The sequence below is a fragment of the Oratosquilla oratoria genome, chromosome 1 (assembly GCF_046742065.1).
Source record: "Oratosquilla oratoria isolate Oo_2021 chromosome 1, ASM4674206v1, whole genome shotgun sequence".
NCBI classification, from domain to species: domain Eukaryota; kingdom Metazoa; phylum Arthropoda; class Malacostraca; order Stomatopoda; family Squillidae; genus Oratosquilla; species Oratosquilla oratoria.
The window spans coordinates 42,346,411-42,371,740 of record NC_134777.1 but is presented as its reverse complement, the minus strand read 5'-3'; the positions used below and the strand labels follow the sequence as shown (position 1 = coordinate 42,371,740).

Here is a 25,330-nt window from a genome sequence, read left to right as displayed (position 1 = left end):
TGAAATTCATTTTCCATTTTTGGTTCGATACAAAATTAGTGTCTAATCTTTTTGTAATAGTCTTCAGTCCTGTTTATTCTCTTCTCATGATTTTTGCATTATCTGCAAACATGTTGGCATAGCTTGTTGTACCTTCCATTATGTCAGTGACATAACAAGAATCATTATTGGTGCAAGCACTGAACCTTGTGGAACTCTGCTCTTTACTGCTTTCCATCTTGACATCTTATCCTTTACTACTGTCCTCATATATCTTCCTTTCAAAAAATCTTTCATCCATTCTAGTAGTTTGCCTCTCAGTCCTCTAATGTGCTTATTAGGGGAGAACCGTTTCCAGGTCATTTGCTGAAAATGTGAAGATGGTAGCATTCACATGTCAGTTTGCCTTAACCACTTCAATACGGGACTTAAATCTCGCGGGCAGCAGCCAATGCCAGCCGTACGACGTAACGAAATAATATTCGCATCATAAAATATAGTCGCCGCTTATATCGATCGTTCTCTCTTTCACCCGCGAATTTTGAAAACCACAGAGAATGGGATTAAGGGCGCATTTGGGAGAATGTAAAAACACAGGGGCGACTACAATAAATATAATCAAGACGCCCATATGGCAGCGTCGCGAATCCACTTGCTCCTCATGACGCCTACGTGTGCGGCACCGTATGGAAGGGGTTAAGTGAACAGGTGGAAGAAATACAGTTAAAGTTAATAGAAAGATCTAAGAGCTGGTCTGGGGAGTGAGTGTCAGTCTTTCAGGGTTACATCCCTAGATGGAAATGATAGAGTTGAGAAGTTTTGAAAAGTTTTGAAAATGGGCAGCAGGGAAATGATTCCCTCTTCCATCCATCTTGCAGGACCACCATTAGGTAATACCCATCATTGGTCCCTGACTAATAAATAACACTTACCATTTCCCATGAACTGATTAAAATGAGGTTATGCAACAATGTATAGATGCAACTTACATAAAAGAGATTTTTATTCAAAGCATGATGTTGCAGAGTGGTAAATAACTTGATTGCTCCACGCCGTGCATTCTGCTGCCCTACTAGAGTGCAAAGAAGAACTGGCAAATTGTTGATGAACTGCTCCCGAGCTTCAAACCTGCATGTAAAGGGGTATTGAAGTATATCAACTATTTCAAGTGATAATTAAAGAGCATATAGAATAATGAAAGCTTCAATTACAGCATGTACTACTATACAGTATGTGATATGCTGGGTGCCTTTCACAAGAAATAGTGATTAGAAAATAATTGTATTACCATTGATATACTTGATTTGAAGTTCAATGTGTAGGTGCAGTACCATTTATATAAAAGAAAACGTTCATGTAAACATATACAGTGGGTTTACAAATTCCAGACAGCTTGAGTTCTGCGATAAAAGTTCCACATGATACCCTAAATTCTAAATTCTTAGCATCTGTGCTCGTTGCTCACAACTTTCTTGGATATGCTGCACATTTTTTATATTCACATTCATAATGTCTACATGCCTCATTTAAGAATGACATGAAAACTTGATAAACTAATTTTTGTATCATATATTACCATGTATATGATAAACCTGAAAAAAAAGAGATATAGAAAAAGCTGATAGGGCATTTGGGTTGGATGGGTGTCATGAGGAATGTCTTAAAAAGGAAGGTATGGTTATAGTGGACTGGCTACTGAGGTTGTTTAATGTGTGTCTAAGGGAGGGGAGGAGTGCATGTGTAGTTCCACTTTACAAAAGGAAAGGGAACAAATATGAATGTAGTAGATTTAGAGGGATCAGTTTGTTGGGTGGAATTAAAAAGGCATATGTAAGCATTTTTATTGAGAGCATTAGGAAAGGAACAGAGGGAATCATTGCTAAGGAATAGTATGGGTTTAGGAAAGGCAGAGGGTGCATGCATAAATTTTTTGTGGTAAGGCATATTTGTGAGAAGTCTTTGGCAAAAGGTAAGGATTTCTTTAACATTTATGGATTTTGAGGCTTATGACAGGGTAGGAAGGCACTATGGGAGGTATTGTAGATATATGGGATTGGGGGATAGCAGTTAAGGGTTGTCAAGAGTTTATGAGGGTAGAAGAGCTTGTGTTTGGAATGGGAATGAAGAGAGTGGTTTGAGGTAAGGGTGGGGCTGTGTTATGGATGTGTAATGTCGCCATAGCTGTTCAATGTGTACATAGCGACATACTACTCAGGGTTAGAGATAGTGCAGAGAAGTGGGAAGTGAGCCAGTTGTTGTTTGTGGATGACACTGCACTTGTGGCAGGGTCAGAAGAAGAATTAAGGCAGTTAGTGACAGTGTTTGAAAAAGTTGCTGTGATAGGAACATTACATGTGCCTACAACACTGAAATTTAAGAGGTAGAAAAATGTTTGAATGTGTTTGAATTGGAGTGTCTGAGAAGTATGGTGGAGGGTTACAAAGTTGGATAGATTGAGAAATGAGGAGGTGAGGAGGAGAACAGGTGTAGAAAGGGAGCTGACAGTTTGGGCTGATGAAAGATTATTGGAATGGTTTGGGCACATGGAAAGAATGAAAGAAAGATTAGCATAAAGAGTGTGGAAAGCAGAGGTGGATGGAATGAAATTGAGGGGACAACCAAAAATGTAATGGATGGATGGATGGAGTGAAAGGAGCTTTGAGCAAGAGGGGAATGTCTGTTGAGCAAGAAAGGGAAGAGGCATGTGATAGGTGTGAATGGAGAATGATATTTTGATGCAGCCCAAAATTATTTCTCATTGTCTCCTATATTTTTTGTATGAGGGGACGAGGAGGGAGGGACGCCATGTAAATGAAGCAGCCCTTTTGTAGATGTGCTGTCTTGCTGCATTGCTTCTGACTTGAGCAATGGGCAGGAAATAGGAATGACCCTTCATCCATGAGGAGCTAAGAGAAGATGGAAACAATGGGCAGTACATGGAAATGGAATGGGTGGGAGTGGGTGTGTTCCTTGGCTGGCTAACTCCCATATATGGGAGAAGAGGCCTTTGGTATATAGTTCTAGAATGATCAGTCTGTTGAGTGTATTTGGGTACTTGTTAAGAGAATTCGAAGGGGAGGAGGGGAAAAGAATGAGTAATTGGGGAAGGAATGTGTAATCTCTTAAACAATTATTTTAGCTCGGTATTCGTAAACGAAACACCTCAAAGTGAATTCCAAACTGAAACCTGTGAAAAGTCTGGGGTAAACTTACTCACTACGGTAAATATAACAAAAGAAACAATTAAAAGGTGTATAGACAAACTCAAAGTTAATAAAACACCAGGGCCTGACGGTTGGCATCCAAGAATCTTAAAGGAAATGAAAAATGAGATTGTTGTTCCATTAGAAATTATTTTCAAGAAATCCATCATATCCGGAGATGTCCCAAGAGAATGGAAGCTAGCTAACGTTACTCCCATATTCAAAAAAGGTGACAAAAAGAAACCAAATAACTATAGGCCTATTAGTTTGACTTCGATCGTAGGAAAAATAATGGAAACTATCATCAGAGATGCTATCGAATATCATTTAGAAAGTAACCGTTTGATAAATGATAGCCAACATGGTTTCAGACGGAAACGTTCTTGCGTGACTAACTTACTCGAATTCTACAACACAGTTATCTCGAATTATGACAAAAGAAACAATATAGATTTAATATATCTAGACTTTGCAAAAGCTTTTGATACCGTCCCACACGAAAGACTACTTACTAAATTAGCTTTGCATGGAATAAGTGGTAGCCTATTAGGTTGGACTAGTAATTGGTTGAAAGGTCGAAAACAGAGAGTTGTTTTGAATGGAAAAACTTCTGGATGGAAAAGTGTTGCAAGTGGAGTTCCTCAGGGTTCCGTTCTTGGGCCACTTCTATTCATAGTATATATTAATGATATAGACCATGGACTAAAATCTACTGTTTCCAAATTTGCTGATGATACAAAACTGTGCGGAGTGGCAAATGATCACTCAAACCAATTAGATATTCAAGAAGATTTAGATAAATTACAGCAATGGTCTGAAAAGTGGCTCATGAAATTTAACACAAGTAAATGCAAGGTAATGCACATAGGTAAAAATAACAGTAAGTACGATTACAAGTTATTTGGAAATTCATTAACAAAAGTGGATAGTGAAAAAGATCTCGGCGTAATTATCAGTAGCGACCTCAAATCATCCAAGCAGTGTATTTCAGCCTCTGAGAAAGCAAATAAGATTCTGGGATTGATTGCGCGATCTTTTGATTTCAAAAGTCCATCACTCATTAACAAGCTATATAAATCGTTAGTTCGTCCACATTTGGAATATGCTGTTTCCGTATGGTCACCGAATCTCATTAAAGACATTGACAGACTGGAAAAAGTACAACGGCGAGCCACAAAACTGATTCCAAATATCAAAAATAAATCATACGAAAATCGACTTAAGCACATGAATCTGTTTTCCCTAAAAAAGCGTAGACTCAGAGGTGACTTGATACAGGTCTTTAAGATTTTAAAAGGAATTGACAACATCAAAAGTGACAAAATTTTCACATTGAATGAGAATCAGACAAGAAACAATGGTCTCAAACTGTCCGGAAATAGATTCAATTTGGAAGTAGGTAGAAACAACTTTGCCAACCGTGTAGTTAATGAATGGAATAAACTTCCTGCACAGGTAGTGCAATGTAGTTCAGTTCGAAGCTTTAAGAATCATCTAGATAAATACCTAAGTAAGATGCTGTAATGATTATAATTTATGTTATATTATTTGTTTTTGTTTTGTTATAATTTGTCTGTCTGATTTTCATTTATTATCAGTGTCAATTTATTATCATTTACTATTTACCTGTTTGTTTGTTATTCAACTATACCTATGCATTTTTTTATTTATTTTATTTTTTATTTACATTATTATATTTTTAATTTATTATTAATTTTATTTTTTTTTTTTTTTTTTTTTTTTTTTTGCATCCGACCTAGATATGGATCAAAAGGTCTCCTGTCGGCATGCTCCACCTTGGTAATATTCATCACAAAGCAGATAGGTGGGAAGTTTTTGGCTAAAATTAAGGACTTTTTTTTTTTTCTTTTAGCTTTTATGGATCTGGAGAAGCTCATGACAGGGTTAACAGGAAGATATTGTGATATGTTTTTTGGGTTCATTTGTTATTATGTGATGGCTGCAGCTCCAATTCTTTGTATACTGGTTTGTGTTGGACAGAATAGTGTATGTGAAGTGGAATCAAATGTAGGATGTGTTGCATTTGATGGCCATATCTAAAGATAGTGGTTGGTTTCATATACTTTGGGAACATTGAACACACACCACTCAATCTGGATTAACACACAAACAGCAGATAGAAGAGGATGCACAATATTAGAACAAATCCCCAATCTAAACAAAATAAACTTCAGCAACACCCCCCCTAGACAACCTCCTCATCATAACCAGCAAGCAACATCTGACATAACAAGGTGCTCACCCACCCTGTGAACACAAACATGGGAAACAATACAAAATCTTCCATTAGATCATTTCCCAATACAAATTACCAAAGACCTGGAAGAGAAAATACACTTTACATAGAAGAGAACATTCATAAACTACATGGACTAATATCAATCCCTTATTAGAACCATGGATGATATTGTAGCAACCATCCAGAGGGTAAGCAGGAGACATTCCCAGAGGTTGCAGGAAGAAATACAACTCAACTATACACAAGATAGCCACCTAAAAGAAAGAAAAGTAAAGAAAAGAAAAGAAAAGAAAATAAAGTAAAAAACACACACAACCTAACAAGACAAGAAAAAACTACAGCATTAAAATAGATAAATAAATAATCAACTACATACATATATATGTAAATGACATGAAGGTGTAGAATGCTACATAAACTTCTTTGCAGATGACACAAAACTACTAAAGAAAATAAGTACAGAAAAAGATTGTAAATCATTACATAAAGACCTGGACAAAATCTGGGAATGAAGTCAAAAGTGGGAAGTGAATTTCAACATCAAGAAACGTAGTATAATGGACCTTGGAAAAAGTAAAAAAAGAATATCATAAGTTGAAAATCCCCATGTATACTTAGCTTGTAAAACTTAAACACTGGCAAAACCTATCTGTACATTATCTTTTAATTTTTTACAGTACTCAAAAGGCTTACCTAGTTCTAATTTTGTCTTCTTCAGTGCGGGTTTGGAAAGCTGAGGTTTGCATTTCATCTGATGGCCACAGTGAGTCCCGAATAGTGTGTGCATAATACAAAACCATAGACTCAGCCAAGAGACTTGATACAGTTTCTCTCACATGCCTATAGAAAAAGAAAAAGAAAGTACATAAATGTAAAATATACTGTCATTCTCATGTTTATGACAAAATATATTACAATCAGAGCTCTTACATGCCTAAGTGTCACCCTGGGGCAAAGTTCTCAGTGACGTTCCCCGCCTCCCCATCACCACTTCCCATCTCCACCATCCCTTACTGCCTATTATAGCTACTGGCTTGCAAAATAATTAAACGGACTTTAAAAATGTTATTTAATGTCCCTATTGCAGAAAGGATATGGGAAAAATATTTCATATTCTGTTGATTCTAATGCAAAATTGGTAAATTATGGTAATATATCCAGGGTTCCTTTGACCTTTTTTTTTATCATAATTATTCTGTCAACCTTGTGGGTGGCATGTCCAGACTAAATGTGCCACCCCAGGGCATTTCCTTTTTTCGCCTACCTATGCTGTGGTGGGGGCAAAAGAATACTGCCACCAAGTATTTCCACTTGAGTCATAAAAGGCGACAAAAAAGGGACGGGGGATGGGATTAGGAGTCCTACAGCCTGTAGCCCCAAAAGGGGACATTCCTAAAAAAGAAAGTGTTTGGTTGTAAGATGCAAAAATGTACCTGTGGAGGAGACTGCAAGAGATCATAAGGCCTACACCAGGCAGTTCCATGTCCATTACCATCATTACCATCCCCATTCATAAAGTTATCTAACTTCTTAAAACAACCAATATTTTCAGTGTTCACTACATGGTTACTAAATCCAATTTTCTAACCATTCTATTAGTAAACCAGTTTTTGCCTATTCCCTTCATAAATATAAATTTGTCCAATTTAAATCTATTACAAGTAATGCCTAGCTGTCTTAATATGATGACCCTGTCTGCATCACCCTTGTTAAAGCCCTTGACCCATTTGAATACCTCTATTAGATCACCCCAAACTCTACATCTTTCCACAGACTGTAAGTTAAGGTGCCTATGCCTGTCTCTGTAAGGTAAATTTCTGAGCTCATGTATCATTTTGGTCATTTTCCTCTGTATTGATTCTAGTGATTTAATACCCATTCTAAAGATTGGAGACCAAAACTGTACCATATAATCAAGGACAGGTCTGCTTATTGGCAGACAGAGTTCAATTTCTTCAATGCATGTCAAATATTTGTGTGCAAATGTTAGGTTACCCGACATACAATGCTTCAATGATACATCACAATATGCACATTATAAGATATAAAACTACAGCTGTAATATTTTCCTTTCTCTCATTCTCTTTCACCCTGAATGTGGATAACCACAGAAAACATGATAAAGCCTGTTCAGAGAATACAGGGATCACTCAGCTACAACTACAAAATAAATATGATCATGACACTGATGCTTATAGATAGATAAGTTACATATAGTAATGCATTAAGGAATTGCGAAGTAAACAAATTATTGGAAGAAATCATAGATTTGAAATTGGACTACCGAGCTATACTTAGGGAATTGATTACCTTGCATAAGAGTAACGAGCAAACGATTAGAGAGTTGAGTGACCTAAAGAGTGAAATTGATGTCCTCAAAAGAGAAAATGAAAGAATGAAAAATGAGTACAAAAATAAAAATGAAGAACTGAAAAGGAGGTCAAAGAGCAATTACAGGTAGTGACTGGAAAGGCAGAAGAGTCAATTAAAGAAACAGACCTTATTGAAATAAAAAATGGTACAAAAGCAGATGGAGGAAAATACAAAAGAAACAGTTACAAAGTAATTAAAGAAAAGGAAAACTGGGTGAGAGATACTGTTGACAAAGATAAATGAATTGTGGTCTATGGTATCCAGGAAAAATATGATATATATATATATATATATATATATATATATATATATATATATATATATATATATATATATATATATATATATATATAAATACCAGAGAGAAAAGGAGGAAAAGGAAATTGCTAAAGAAATTTTTAAAGAAATACAGGACAAAGGGCAAAATTTTTATAAAGATATTGACGAAATTCACAGGATAGGCAAATATCTAAAAGAAAAACAACACAGACCTCTGAAAATAAAACTAAGAACTCAAATGATAGCCGAGGATGTATTATCGAAAACAGTAAAATTAGCAAACAGCAAAAAATTCAAACATATATGGATAAAAAAGGAAATGAGTGATGAGGAAAAAGAGAAAGACAAGGCTCTCAGAATTGAAGCAAATGATAGAAATGAGAAAAGAACAGAGACTGGAAAAAAACAAGTTTTTTGGAGAGTACTGGACTTGAGACTGAAAAAATGGTACATCAGAAAAATGGAAACTTAAACAAAAAAAAGAGAAGAAAATACAAAACTAAAAGTGGCACACACAAATATCGATGGTATGATCTCTGGAATTAATCAACTAAATGACTATCTAGAAATAGAGAAACCTGACATTATGGGAATTGTGGGTTAAGGAAAATACTAGATATAGAAACAATGAGGAACTGTCGAAGCTAGATCTAATATTAACTTCTGAACCATATAGTGTGAACAAAATGAATTATAAAACACCAATTGGAAAGAGTGACCATATACTAATAGATTTTGAATCAAAAGAACAAAATCATGTAGAAAGGAATGATAAGCATAGAGAAGGAAGATTAATGTACAACAAAATGGATTTTGTAAAACTAAGAAAATTTTTCCAATTTACAAACTAGGATAAATTCTCCAAAGAAGAAACAAAGATGGAAGACAAATGGAACATATTCAAAGAAAAGTATAAGGAAGGAATTGATATGTACCAAAGAAGAAGCAAAAAGAAATTTACATAAAGTGTTGGTATAACAAAAGGTGCAGTGAGGCTAAAGACAGAAGAGTCAAAGCCTGGAAAAGATGGGAAAAAAAAAAAAAAAAAAAAAAATCCAAATGGCAAACACACATAAAACTTAGGAATGAATATGTGAATATACGCAGGAAAGAAAAACGAAATTATGTAAATGACAAATTAAAGGATGAACACGAAATTGTAAAACTGCGTGAGGGAGATAAAGAATATATAGACGACACAGAAATGGCAGAAGTTATGATCAGACATTTCAGGTCTGCTTTTACAAGTGAGAGTTCACAAATTTGGGAAGATGGACAACAAGAAAGCCCCCCTAAAATGAAAGAAATGAAGGTAACACAGAAAGAAATAAGAGACCAAATAAAAATTCTAGATGTTAGGAAATCGCATGGACCGGATAGAATTGCAAATTGGATACTGAAAGAGTGTATAGACAAACTGACAGACAAAGTATACAAGATAATAGACTTTTCAATCAAAGAAGGAAAGGTACCACAAGATTGGAAAGATGCAAACATAGTACCAATATATAAAGGAGGAAACAAAGAAGATCCTACAAACTTCAGACCAGTATCCCCAGGTTTAAAAATATTATAAGAAATAGGGAAATCAATGAATTGTTAGATGAAATAATCAAACTCAAAAGTGAATGCAAAAGAATATACAAAGAAGTAGCCCTATTATGAAAGGCCAATGAAGAAAATAACAGGGAAATAGGTGAGTTGAAAATTGAACAAAATTGGATAAAGGGAGAAAATAAAATATTGAAAAATGAAGATATGAATAGGAATGAGGCATTAAAGAAAGAGATGAAGGATCAAATACAAGCAGTGACTAAGAAGGTGGAAGAAAAGATCAAAGAAAATGACTTACAAGAAATAAAGAAACAGTGGAGGGTAGAACAGGAAAATAAAAAATTATCTTTTAAAGAAATAGTGGAACAGCAGGTCAAGGAGAATGCTAAGGAAACGGTAATCCAAGTGATTAAAAAGAAAGGTAATTTGGTTAGGGATAGAGTGGACAAAAAAAGATGCATTGTAATATATGGTATTAAAGAAAAGCATGATGTTCCTAGGTATCAGAGAGAAAAAGAGGAAAAAGACAGCGCTAAAGAAATTCTGAAAGAAATTCAAGGAGGGGCAAAGTTTAGACAAAGAAGTCGAAGAACTTTACAGAATAGGTAGATACTCAAAAGAAAAACAATATAGGCCACTAAAAGTAAAACTTAGGTCACAAATGATTGTAAAGGAAGTACTATCTAGAATAGCAAAACTAGTAACCAGTGAACAACACAAAATTGTATGGATAAAAAAAGAAATGAGTGATGAAGGTAAAGAAAAGTAGCTTAGAAATGAAGCGAATGAAAAAAATGAAAAAAGAACTGAGACTGAAAAGAATGATTATTTTTGGAAAGTGGTGGACCCAAGGCTTAGAAAATGGTATATCAAGAAAAAAGAAAAAAAGCAGACAGAAAAAGATGAGAAAGAAAAAAATAAAATTAGCCTATACCAACACAGATGGAATGATCTCAGGACTGAATGATCTAAATGACTATCTGGCATTAGAAAAACCGGATATAATGGGAATAGTAGAAACTAAATTAAAAGGTAATCTACCACCAAATACTGTGGGACAAGGTCTATACAACTGTTGGATGAAGAACAAAAAGGAAAAACAGGGAGGGGGAGTATTATTTTTTACCAGGAAAGACTTAAATGTGACAAAGTTAACAGAAGGAAAAAACAATGTAGAATCAATTATGATAAAAGTTGAAAGTAACCACATGAAAAGTAGAAAATTTGTAGTAGAAACATGGAACATAAGAGAGGAAGAGAGAAGGAGTTTGAATGTGTTTGAGATGAGGTGTCTGAGAAGTATGATGGGGGTTACTAGGCTAGATAGAATGAGAAATGAGGAGGTGAGGAGGAGAACAGGGGTGGAAAGGGAGTTGGGAGATAGGGTTGATGAAAGAGTATTAGGATGGTTTGGACACATGGAAAGAATGAATGAAGAAAGACTAGTAAAAGAGGTATGGAAGGCAGATGTGGAGGGAGTGAACATGAGGGGACGTCCTAGGATGAGATGGATGGATGGGGTGAAGGGGGCTTTGGGGAAGAGGGGAATGTCTGTTGAGGAAGGATGGGAGAAGCCAGAAGACAGGGGTGAATGGAGAATGGTTGTATATGGATGATGTTGTGATGCATGAGGTGGAATGGGTGGGGGGGATGGGGGTGAGGTAGTATGTGTGAGCAAAATTTGACACAGCCTGAAGGGATTTCTCCCCGTCTTCTCATTTTCTGCATGAGGGGATGGAGAGGGGGGGGGGTCGCCGATTTAATGAAGCGGCCTTGCTGTGGATGTACTGTGTCTTGCAACACTGCCTCTGACCCAGGGCAGTGGATAGGGTGCAGGGATGACCCGTCATCCAGGAGGTGCTAAGATGAGAGGGAGGGTGGAGGGGAGTGGAGTGTATTTAGGGATGGTATGGGTGGGAATGATTTTATGCCTTTTTCTTTTTGGCTACCTCCTTTGTAAGGGGGAAAAAGCCTTGGTATATGTATGTATGATGTAAGTACCCCCCAAAATACAGTCCTGGACAGAACACAATCATTCCAAATTGTTGTAAGATAATAAGTATGAACTGACTGATATACTAAAGGAAAGAGGAAATACAGTAATTATGGGTGATTTTAATTAAAAAGAAATACATTGGGAAGAAAAGGGTGAAGACATATGGAGCAGCATGCTACTCAATATGACCATTGAATACACAATGACTCAGTGGATAAAGGAAAATACTAGATACAGAAACAATGAGGAACATTCGAGACTGGATTTAATACTTACATCAGACTCTGAAATTGTAGACAGAATAGATTACAAAACACCAATAGGAAAGAGCGACCATGTACTAATAGAATTTGAACTAAAAGAGCAAACAGACCTAAGAAGAAATGAAAAACATAGAATAGGAAGACCAATGTACAACAAAACAAATTTTGAGAAACTTAAAAAATTCTTTTGTAATGCAAACTGGGAAAAATTCCTGAAGGAAGAAACAAGGATGGAAGAGAAATGGAATATATTAAAAGAAATTTATAATGAGGGAGTGAACAAATATGTACCACAACAAAAGCAAGAAAGAGTATACATAAAGAACTGGTACAACAAAAAATGTAGAGAAGCTAAGGATAAAAGAGAAAGCCTGGGAAAAAATGGAAAAAAGAAAAAATACAAACTATGAAAAAGAAATAATAGAAAAATGCAAGGAACAACCTAAACTATTTTATAGATATGTGAATGGTAAACTAAAAAACAAACAAGAAATAGAAAAGCTGTGCCAAGGAAGTTGTGAATATACAGAAAAACAAGATATGGCAGAAATTATGAGCAATCATTTTAAATCAGTATTCACAATTGAGAACTCAACCTGTGAGGGAATAGACAGAAATCCCCCCCAATGAAGGAAATAACTGTAACAAAGAAGGAAATCAGTGACCAAATAAAAAACCTTGATGTCAGAAAATCACATGGTCCGGATGGAATCGCAAATTGGATAGTGAAAGAATGCATAGAGGAGTTAACAGATAAAATATACAATATAATCAAATGCTCGCTCAAAGAAGGAAAGGTACCACAGGACTGGAAAAATGCAAATATTGTTCCAATATATAAAGGAGGAAACAAGGAAAATCCAACTAACTACAGACTGGTCTCCCTAACAAGCACAGTAGTAAAAATATGTGAAAAAGTGATCAAAAGTAGATGGGTTAAACACCTGGAAGAAAAAACTATACTGAACCCAAATCAACTTGGATTTAGACAAGGAAGATCATGTACAACAAACCTGATCTGCTTTTATTCGAGACTAATAGAAATACTACAAGAAGGATGGATGAGCAGACTGTGCCTATCTAGACCTACAAAAAGCATTTGATAAGGTATCACATAAGAAATTAATAAGAAAAATAGAATCAATAGGTGGCATCGGAGGTAGATTATTAGAATGGATGGAGGACTTCCTGACTGGGAGAAAAATGAGGGTAGTAATTAGAGACAAATACTCGAAGTGGGAAGAAATGATAAGTGGTGTCCCACAGGGTCAGTGCTAGCTCCAATCATGTTTGCCATATATATAAATGACATGGATGAAGGAGTTGAGTGTTATATGAATTTCTTCGCAGATGACGCAAAAATACTAAAGAAAGTAAGAACAGAGGACTGTGACTCATTACAATCAGACCTGGTCAAAATCTGGATATGGACTCAAAAGTGGGAAGTGAACTTCAATATCAAGAAATGTAGTATAATGGAGTTTGGAAAAAGTAAAAACAAAATATAAAAAAAATGTAAAATTGGTGAAGAAGAAATAAAAAAGTGAACTCAGAAAGAGACCTTGGAGTAATAATTTGCAAAGACATGACACTGGATAAACATATCAACAAAATAGTTGGAGAAACCTTCAACCTATTAAGGTCAATGAAAGTGGCATTTGACTATTTAGATGAAGAAATTATTTAAAAAATGTTAGTTACATTAATAAGACCAAAACTGGAATATGCAGTGACACTATGGACACCCAGTACTAAAAAGAATATAAGGAAACTAGAAAGAATACAGAGAGCAAAGACAAAGTTGGCACCAGCTCTTTCCAAGTTAATATACGAACAAAGATTATCCAAATTGGAACTACCAACACTAGAGCAGAGAAGAGAAAGAGGTGATCTACTGACTATCTATAGAATTATGAAAGGAATAGAAATCCTTGATAGGAATGATTTACTAAAAAATGACAATGGAAAAACAAGAGGTCATGAAAAGAAACTAAAAAAGGATAACTATAGAAGAGATTTGAAAAAAAGGCTTCCCACACAGAGTGCTGGATATCTGGAATAACTTAGATAAAGAAACAGTGTGTGCAAACACTATTCAAGATTTTAAGAAAAAAAATTATGCTGAAAGATACAAAGACGGGTCACCACGAGCATAGCTCCCTTCCCGTATAATACAACTAGGTAAATACTACTTTATCTTCCCCTACTCTAGCACTACATTCACAAACCTCCCAAAACTCTCTAAACACTCATTTAAATCTATCCAAAAAGCCTCCCTTTCCTCCTCACTTTTCTCACTACAAGGTCCACATGCACTCACAAAAAAATCTTATCTACCACCCCAGTTTCATTTTCACCCACATCAACCTTGAAGATACTTCTCTCCACTTTACCACATGCTTTCCTATCTTATCACTTGCCAGCAGAGACACTCCCTCCCTCCTTCACCCTCCACATCACTCCCGGCACTCACCTCACTACACTTCCAAACTCAAAATTACCCCTCCTTTACAACTTAGTTTCACTTAACCCTTTCCATATGATGATGCCTACATAGGTGCCATAACGCACGAGTGGGAATATGAGGATGCCAGCATTGGGGTCTTGATTATATTTATTTTGTAGTTGTAGCTGAGTGAGCCCTATTCTGTGAACTGACTTGATCATATTTTCTGTGGTTATTAATATTCAGAGTGAAAGAGAATGAGTAATATAGCTGTAACTTTATATTTTAAAACGCGAGTATTGTGATGAATCATCGAATCATCATACATCAAGCAGCTGATACTGCCCACGAGACTTTGGAGACTTTGACTTGTACTGAAGAGGTTAACACTAACAAATCCAACTTCCTTTTCACAAACATACTGCCAATCTCTTATTCTCACCTGTACCACAACCAGACACATTTAATGACCCAATTTTTAGGGTTCTGCTTGGAGTTCTCCTCTTATACCCTCATAGGATGATCATTAAGAAAGCAGGCTTCCTAGTCCCATCACTCTGTCCTACTTTGTTGCCTTTTATGACTAGCATGAAGATTACTGGCAGAATTCTTTCTCATTACCAAAGGGATAAGAAGAGTCATATATGTGGGCAGGGTGCAGGGATGACCCGTCATCCAGGAGGTGCTCAGATGAGAGGAAGGGTGGGAGGGGTGTGGAGTGTATTTAGGGATGAAATGGGTGGGAGTGTTTTTATGCCTTTCCCTTTTTGGCTACCTCCCTTGGAAGGGGGAAAAAGCCTTGGTATATGTATATGTATGTATCACCATGGCTCAAAACAGTCCATAAAGCATTAGCTGCATGATACCATGCAATCACTACTACATGCAAGTCAATGCCACAATATGGATTTCATCCAATATAACCTTAAACAGCATTATAATCCTTGAGTCAATTAGTATATGTAATACATAAACTTACTTTGTTATTGTCTTCCCATAAGTTATTTGTACAAAAGATATGAGAGTTTTGCGCAGCCATTTTCTTACTCCCCGTAATTCACACACTTCTTCTAGAAAGACAAAAATGGGTTCTGCAATGGAATCCTTACTGTCTCCATCAGTATCTCCTTCCATAACCCCGACATCATCTTCATCACTGTCTCCTTTTCCTTCATTACTGGAAGAACCAAACAGAAAGCATTCAAGAACAGATTCATAAATTTGACCGATGTCAAAAATTTGCATCAGTTTAAGAATACTGTACTTACCCCTTAAAGAAAGTTGAGAATGAAAACTTTGATTTTTTCTGTTGGGTACCTGTTTGCTTCAGGTGTTCTGGTGAGGGTGATAGGAATGCATACACTAGCTCAGAACCAGACAGCTTTTCATCTGTTAGAACTGTATCTAGGTAATTTTGTGCAACTGCTTTTGCTTTGTCAATATAAGTTTTATCAGAAGTTTTTCCGAACAACATTTTGCTAGGAACACTTGGAACTTCTATATTTTTCATGAAAGACGATATTTGACTGAAAAAGATGGAATATGTAATTACATTAGAAAAATATAAATACCAGGGTATCTGATGTTATTCAAATCAATAATCCATAGCACTTAATTTTAGATCATATATATCTCATACCATAATTTCCTGTGGAGGTCAGACAGCTGTGGTAGTTTTCTTACAACAACCCAGCCATGAGCAGGAATGCCTGAGGTCAATGACATTTCATATCGGTTTGATGATGGGGAATTTGATACAACTGTAGGATTAACCTCAGTAGGAGGACAGCACTTTATGGAATCTGTACTGAGATGAACTAGAAGAACAAGGTGGGGTGGTGTATCTCGATCTTCCATCACCTGAAAGCATCAGAATTTAGTTCAGTATGTCAAAAGGCAACAATAAATTGTTACCAAAATGACAAATTTTGAATTTCCCTTTTTAACCCCTAAACTGACACACCCTAATACCTATCCAAAAAAAAAAACATTCACTGTCCTTCCCTCATGACCCTCTTTAATGAAGGGCTATCCTACCTCCTACCACACTTGACCAAAAACTTCTCATACACCTGTCTTAAAACGAAAATGTGATCTAAGGACCCTCTTCCTATCCTAAACCCACACTGCTTTTCCCAAATTATTACCTCTGTTCCCCTCTTAAACCTCTCAATAGAAAACTTGCCTAACAGTGTAGATAGAGAGAATTATTCCCAGCAATGAAAGAAATAAACGTAACACAAAAAGAAATCAGTGATCAAATTAAAACCATTGATGTCAGAAAATCACATGGCCCAGACGGAATTGCAAACTGGATACAGAAGGAATGTATGGAAGAATTAACTGACAAAATATATAATATAATTAAGTCCTCACTTAAAGAAGGAAAAGTACCATTGGACTGGAAAAAGGCAAACATTGTACCAATTTATAAGGGAGGTGATAAAGAAGATCCATCTAACTACAGACCGGTCTCACTAACAAGCACAATAGCAAAAATTTGTGAAAGAGTTGTCAAAAACAGATGGGTTAAATACCTGGAAGAAAAATCTATACTGAACCCAAATCAATTTGGATTCAGACAAGGGAGATCATGTACAACAAATCTGATCTGCTTTTACTCAAGATTAGTAGACATAATACAAGAAAGAGATGGATGGGCGGACTGTGCTTTTCTGGACCTGCAAAAGGCATTCGATAAGGTACCTCATAGGAAATTAATAAATAAGATAGAATCAAAGGGTGGCATCAAAAGGAAAATTATTGGAATGGATAAAACTTCCTGATTGGGAGGAAAATGAGAGTTGTAATTAGAGAAAAATTCTCCAACTGGGAAGAAGTAAAAAGCGGTGTCCCGCAAGGATCGGTACTGGCCCCGATCATGTTCGCCATATACATTAAGGACATGAATGAAGGCATGGAGTGCTATATGAATTTTTTTGCAGATGATGCAAAATTACTTAAGAAGGTAAAAACGGAAGAGGACTGCAACTCATTGCAACAAGATCTGGACACGATATGGAATTGGATTCAAAAGTGGAAGTGAAATTTAATATAAAGAAATGCAGTATAATGGAATTTGGAAAGAGTAAAAACAGAATATCAAAAGATTACAGAATTGGAAAAAAAAAAAAGCATACTCTGAAAAAGATCTTGGAGTGATGATTGGAAAGGACATGAAACCTGATAAGCATATAAATAAAATATTCGGAGAAACCTACAATTTATTGAGGTCAATCAAAGTGGCATTTACTTATATGGATGAAGAAATGATAAGAAAATACTAACTACACTAATAAGACCAAAACTTGAGTATGCAGCATCACTTTGGACACCCAGTACCAAAAAGAATATTAAGAAACTAGAAAGATTACAAAGAGCAACAACCAAACTAGCACAGACTCTCGCCGAACTATCACATGAGCAAAGACTATCCAAATTGAACCTACCAACTCTGGAACAAAGAGAAAGAGGAGATTTGCTGACTACCTACACAATAATGAAAGGAATGGCAGTTTTAGACAGGAACGACCTGTTAGTGTGGGACAACGGTAAAATGAGAGGACACGGAAAAAAACTGAAAAAAGATAGTTATAGAAAAAACTTGAAAAGGAACAGTTTCCCACACAGAGCGATTAATACATGGAACAAATTAGACAACAAAACAGTATGTGCAAACACTATACAAGATTTTAAGATAAAACTTGATGCGGAGAGATACAAAGACAGGTCACCACGAGCATAGCTCCCCTCCCGTATATTACAACTACAACTAGGTAAATACTTCTATTAGCATCTGTCCATCTGCACCCTTTACCTTCTCTTTACCGTATTCACATCCTCCCACTCCTTTCACTTCCTTCCAAAACATCTTTTTACCGTTTTCAAAATTCTCCATTAAATATCTATCCCACCTTATATGTGGCAAGGCAGATTCCTGGGGAAATAATCTGTTAAGTATGGCAATGGAAAACTCAATGACCCAATAGGTAAAGGAAGAGACTTGATTAAAAGGAGATGACACTGTCGTGAGATTTGATCTACAACTCGCCAAAGAGCCAGACATTAGTAGTTCCTTGAACCACCTTTGCCCCATAGGAAAAATTGACCAAGTAACAATTAAATTTCAGCTGAAGGATAAGGAAAGAGTCAAGTAATGAATCTCACAGGCAAGGCAAACTCATTTTTGGGAAGGCATTACTTAGGATTGAAGAAATTCTTTGAAGAAGCAAACTGGAAGGAATTCATGAATACCATGGGAATAAGTAGGAAATGGGAATTTTTTCTTGACATTTACAACCTGGGAGTGAACAAACATACTGGATTAGTGAAAGAAAGCAAAAACAAAACTGGTTCAATAAAAGGTGAGAAAAAAATGGGCATGGCTTAAGGAACATGGAGAAAGAGAAGAATCAATACAATAAGAAGCTTACAATCAAGCTGGAAACAACTATACAAGCATTTGCAATGAGGAAGAGAATAATTTTGAAAGGGATGTTGTAGATAAATGCAAAGATGAACCGAAACTGTTCATAAATAGTAAACTGAGACACAGGGAAGTAATCATCAAGTTAACTGTGGGTGGTGAGGTCTTTGTGGAGGCCTCAGTTCAGGCAAAAATAATGAAAGAATGTTTCCAATCTCTCTTCACAAAGGAGAGAACTTTTTTTAAAGGAAAGTGTGGAACAAAAAATCTGGGTTTAATTTAAAAGACCCTGTATAAATGTAGAAGTGAGGAAAGTGTTAAATTTTTGGGGATCAGTGGATATCACAAAAACTTCAGGGCCTGACAGGATCTCAAATTGGATACTTAAAGATTATAAGAAACAACTGGACAAAATTCAGTCTTATTGTATATTCATTAAAAGAAGGCAAAGTGCTGCATGACTGAAAAAGGACAAATGTGGTATCAATTCACAAAGGTGGAAGTAAGGAGACACCACTAATCTATAGGCAGCTATAGACTATGTTTTCTTGCACCAATTACATGCATATTATTTTTCCTTCATATTTTCAACAAAAATATTACAAAACAGATAATTCCATCTGTTTTCTCCTGGTCTCTCTTGTAGGACACCCACAGCTCCTGGGTAAATGGCAATGGCCCCAGAGTGGTCCACAAATCAATCAAAGAGGAGATATTGTGTTGTTATTTAGGTAAGATGAGAGCAAGGCAAAGTAGGATGAGTTATTTACATAGTTGTATTTTATGGGACGAGAGCTATGCTCATGGTGACCCGTTTTTGTATCTCTCCACATCCAGTTTATTCTTAAAATCTTGTATAGTTTTGGCACTCACTGTCTCTCCATTTAGCTTGTTCCAGACCAATCACTCTATGTGGGAAGCTATTCTTTTTCAAATCTCTTCTGTAATTGTCCTTCTTTAGCTTCTTTTCATGTCTTCTTGTTTCTCTTCTGTCTCATTTAAATAAGTCGTCTCTATCAAGAATATCCATACCTTTCATAATTCTGTAAATGATCAACAAATCACCTCTTTCTCTTCTCTGTTCCAGTGTTGATAGATGTAATTTCTCCAATCTTTGTTCGTATGTCAAATTTGATAGTGTGGGTGCCATTTTTGTTGCTGTTCTTTGAATTCTTTCTAGTTTTCATATGTTCTTTTTTTTTTTGTGTTAGGTGCCCATAGTGTTGTAGCATACTCTAGTTTAGGTCTTATTAGTGTAACAACTATTTTCTTTACCATTTCTTCATCCATGTAGTTGAAGGCCACTTTCATTGATCTTAATAAGTTAAAAGTCTCTCCAAATAATTTATCAGGTGTCAAGTCACTTGAGATAATCACTCCCAGGTTCCTTTCTGACTCGACTTTTTTGACTTCCTCGTTTCCAATTTTATATTGACCCAATATTCTATTTTTGCTTTTTCCAAATTCCATTATGCTACATTTCTTAACCCCTTCCATACGGTGCCGCACACGTAGGCGTCATGGACTTAGATCTCGGTGGCAGCAGCCAATGCCAGCCGTACGACGTGTCGTAATAATACTCGCATCATAAAATATAGTCACCGCTTATATCGATCGTTCTCTCTTCACCCGTGAATTTTGATAACCATAGAAAATGCGATTACAAAAGAATTAGAAAGAATGTCATTATGGAGGGGCGACTACAATAAATATAATCAAGACGCCGATATGGCAGCCTCGCGAATACACTCGCTCCCCATGACGCCTACGTGTGCGGCACCGTATGGAAGGGGTTAATGTTAAAATTCATTTCACATCTCTAACTCCATTCCCATATTTTGTCCAGGTCTTCTTCTAGCAATCTGCAATCTTCTTCTGTGCTTACTCTCGTGATTAATTTGTCATCATCAGCAAAGAAGTTCATGTAACAATTCACTCCCTCATCCATATCATTTATACATATGGCAAACATTAAAGGACCCAATACAGAGCCTTGCGGGATGCCACTTATCACATCTTCCCAGATTGAATTTTTGTCTCTGTACCACTCTCATTTTTCTCCCACTTAAGAAATCCTTCATACATTCCAGTAGCTTACTTTGTATTCCTCCTATTATTTCAATTTTCCTATAAGGCACAATCTGCCCAGCCATTTCTTTCTTGTATTATCTCAATTAATCTCGAGTAAAAGTATATAATTTGTGGTACACGATCTTCCACTTTTAAAGCCAAATTGTTTAGGGTTTAATATTTTATTCTCTTCCAAATGTTTGATCCATTTGTTTCTGATAACTTTTTTGCATATTTTTTTCTACTGTGCTTGTAAGGGATACTGGTCTGAAGTTTGTAGGATCTTCTTTGTTTCCTCCTTTGTATATTAGTACTATGTTTGCACCTTCCTAGTCTTGCGGTACCTTTCTTTCTTTGGGTGAAAAGTCTATTATCTTGTATAATTTGTCCGTCAGTTTGTCTATACAGGTAAACGTCGACTTACGATGGCCGCGACTTACGATTGTTCGACTTTACGATGACGACGACGATATGATATATTTAACCCCTTCCATACGGTGCCGCACACGTAGGCGTCATGAGGAGCAAGTGGATTCGCGACGCTGCCATATCGGCGTCTTGATTATATTTATTGTAGTCGCCCCTGTGTTTTTACATTCTCTCAAATGTCTCTGAATCCCATTCTCTGTGGTTTTCAAAATTCGCGGGTGAGAGAACGATCGATATAAGCGGTGACTATATTTTATGATGCGAGTATTATTACGACACGTCGTACGGCTGGCATTGGCTGCTGCCCGCGAGATTTAAGGCCGTACTGAAAATACATATTATAGTGTATGAATATGGTAAAAAGGATAAAAATAATTAAATAAACTACTGTACATGTTTAATAGGCTATATTCAGTATCTCTGGTGGTTAATATACAGGTAGGCTAGGTACAGTGACCACGGAACAGAGTGATACACAAATTGGGGATCGACTTACGATGAAATCGTCTTACGATGGATCTATCGAAACCTAATGCCATCGTAAGTCGACGTTTACCTGTACACTGTTTCAGTATCCAATTTGCAATTCTATTTGGTCCATGCGATTTCCTAACATCTAGGTTTTTTATTTGGTCTCTTATTTCTTTCTGTGTTACCTTTATTTCTTTCATTTTAGGGGGTCTTTCTTGTTGTTCATCTTTCCATATCTGTGAGCTCTCACTTGTAAAAACAGACCTGAAATGTCTGATCATAACTTCTGCCATTTCTGTGTCATCTATATATTCTTTATCTACTTCATGCAGTTTTACAATTTCATGTTTATCCTTTGTCATTTACACCCTGTGTTGGGGGGGGAAAAGAATGCTGCCAAGTATTCCCACTTGGATTGTAAGAGGCATAAAAAAATGGGACAGGGATTGGGACCAGGCATCTTCTCCCTGCAGTCCAACAGGGGACATTCCTAAAAAAAGTAAAGGCATAAGAGGGTCTAGAAATTTTCCAACCAGTACCCTAAAGTTTGCATCTTTTAATGTGCATGGATGTGGTACAGATGAGAGTAAAAGGGAAGAGATAGGTAGTATGTTTGTGAGAAGAATGATGGATGTGTTGGCTTTGAGTGAAACTAAGTTGAGAGGGAAGGGAGAGTGTGAGTTTGGGAGTGTAGTTGGGAGGTTCTCAGGAGTGAAGAGAGGGCGTGGGAGAGAAGGGGTGGCTATACAAGTAAGTGAAGAGATAGGTAAATGTGTAGTGGAGTGGAAGGAGGTTTAAGGATAATGTGGATGAAGGTGAAACTGGGAAAGGAGATGTGGGTTTTTGTAAGTGCACATTCATTGTGTCTTCCAGTAATTTAGAATAATCATTATCAGACCAAGCCTGTGTTTTTGGTGGCACATACACTGCCACAAATTTTCTGCTTTTCATATTTTTGTTTACAATTTTAATTATAATTAATTCCACATTATCTTTGCCTTCATTTATCTTTGTCACATTTAGACCCTTTTTGGTCAATATCATGACACCTCCACCCTGCTTGTCTGTTTTATTTTTCACCCAGTGGTTGTATAGACCTTGTCCCACTATACTTGTTAATAGAGGTCCTTTCAGTTTTGTCTCCACAATTCCCATAATGTCAGGTTTCTCTATTTCTAGATAGTCGTTTAGTTAATTAATTCCAGAGATCATGCCATCGATATTTGTGTATGCCACTTTTAGTTTCATATTTTCCAGTCTCTGTTGTTTTCTCATTTCTATCATTGGCTTCAATTCTGAGAGCTTTGTCTTTCTCTTTTTCCTCATCACTAATTTCCTTTTTTCATCCATATATGTTTGAATTTCTCGCTGTTTGCTAATTTAACTGCTTTTGATAATACCTCCTCAGCTATAATTTGAGTTTATAGTTTTATTTTAAGAGGTCTATGTTGTTTTTCTTTTGAATATTTGCCATTCTGTGAATTTCATTGTCAAAATTTTGCCCTTTGTCCTGTATGTCTTTCAAAATTTCCTTAGCTATTTCCTTTTCCTCCTTTTCTCTCTGGTATTTATATCATGTTTTTCCTGAATACCATGGACCACAATGCATTTACCTGTCAACTGTATCTCTCACCCAATTTCCTTTTTCTTTAATTACTTTCATAACTGTTTCTTTTGTATTTTCCTCCATCTGCTTTTGTACTATTTCTCTAAAAGATTTTTTTTTATTTTCCTGTTCTTGTTTTCATTGACTTTTTTTTTTTTTCATTGAGGTCTGTTTCTTTAAATGACTCTTCCACCTTTCTGGTCACAACCTGTAATTGCTCTTTGACCTTTTTCAGTTCTTCATTTTTTTTTTGTCCTCAATTTTCATTCTTTCGTTTTCTCTTTTGAGGATTCCAATTTTGCTCTTTAGGTCACTTAATTCTCTAATTGTTTGCTTGTTACTCTTACGCAAAGTAATGAATTCCCCAGGTACAGCTCGGTAGTCCAATTTTTAAATCTATGATTTCTTTCAATAATTTGCTTACTTCGCGATTTCTTAATGCACTGCTATATCTAACTTCTCTATATCTAAGCCTTTACCTATTTCTCCTGGATTTCTTTGAAAACCTGAAAAACTTTTGTTCTATCACCTTTGGTTTATCATTGGAGTGTCAATTAAACATGTTTTTTTGGGAATGACACCTCTTGGTGATTCCACCTTACTTATATCCAGGCCTCTCTTCATTGGTTCATTTAATATTCTTTCATCTTTTTCTTTGTCCACTGTGCCAACGATACTTATTTCAAGAACTGGATTTTACCTTATCAGTCACACGAGAAACATTACACATCCCGCAATGTGAGCAATAACTACATATAGGGCATATACTCTGTATTGTTACTGTTTCAAAACTGGGGGACAATACAGCCATGAACTTTCCTTTAGAGTAACATGTTTATGACAACTCTGTATTGTAACACTCAAAGGGAGTGAGGCTTCATGTTAAATCCTATCATAATCTTACCTGTTGTCCATGAAAAATTATATACATACTCCAAGTGCCAAAGTCAAAAGGCATAAATCCACTCCAACCCATTTCATCCCCACACCCTCCACTACCATTTACCGCCCCTTTCTCCCTATTTTTTGGCTCCTCCTGGATGCAAGGTCATCCCTATATCTCACCCATTGCCCTGGGTCAGAAGCAATGTACATGAGAATTCAGTGTGGGTGAAGGATAGACCCTATAAAATATTTCACAAAAATTGTTGATGGTTGTTTGAGTTATTTCCTAGTAATGGGTCTCAGAAAAAAAAACATCATTACAACTGAATTCTGGCCATGTTAGACTGGTTTAGTCAACTAATTGTATATTATAATGGATCTATTTTGATAATAAAGTCAAATTACCTATATTTCAAACTGTGAAATATCATTTCTTACCATATTAGTCAAATTAATCTATACTACCTGAACATTCTGCACATAAACTCTCCATCGTCCAATATTGTCACTCCATAAAGCAGTCCGTTCAACATGGGTCTCTAGTTGTTTGTGGTCTGCTGAGAGAGCACTAATTTCATTTTCTAAATGTGTAATGACTTTTGGATCTGCTTTCCTGCACTGTTTAATTGCTTGCAAAGCCTGTTAGCAATACAAAATACAAAAATTAATGCAAGAAATTATTAAATTTTTCTTATGTACAAAGACTTTAAACGCAAAAAATAAAGCTCTTACCATACGTTTGTTTATCAGTCTTTCCTGAAGATGGGCAAGTTTATTTCTGGCATAAGTAGAATGATCAGTAAGTTGTAGTTGTTGTGCTGTATCCACTACCTCAGTACTACTTCCATTTTCTGTTGTCCCAATTCCTTCCTCTAGAACATACAAATACATTTAACAGGAAAATGAAGGAGAAATAAGGAAAAATGAGGTGAAACCAGTTATCAAAATGATGAGAGCATGTAAAACACCTGAGTTGGATGGGTGTCAAGTGGAGTGTTTAAAAAAAAGGGAGGTACAGTGATGGTGGACTGGCTGGTGAGGTTGTTTAATGTTTGTCTAAAAGATGGTAGATTGCTGGAGAACTGGAGGA

General features: G+C 36.1%; 1 protein-coding gene across 5 annotated transcripts in view; it reads right to left on the bottom strand.

Moving 5' to 3' along the window:
* The window catches only part of LOC143033033 (sorting nexin-25-like), a 100,722-nt gene that overhangs the window by 9,080 nt on the left and 66,312 nt on the right, over positions 1-25,330 (bottom strand). For all 5 annotated transcript variants that reach the window (XM_076198251.1, XM_076198254.1, XM_076198234.1 and 2 more), the window contains 7 exons: positions 24,973-25,112; positions 24,706-24,879; positions 15,993-16,213; positions 15,622-15,879; positions 15,333-15,530; positions 6,136-6,282; positions 969-1,107 (listed from right to left, as the gene is read on the bottom strand). In XM_076198251.1, coding sequence (XP_076054366.1) covers positions 969-1,107; positions 6,136-6,282; positions 15,333-15,530; positions 15,622-15,879; positions 15,993-16,213; positions 24,706-24,879; positions 24,973-25,112 — 1,277 coding nt within the window. The remainder of the gene's footprint in view (positions 1-968; positions 1,108-6,135; positions 6,283-15,332; positions 15,531-15,621; positions 15,880-15,992; positions 16,214-24,705; positions 24,880-24,972; positions 25,113-25,330) is intronic.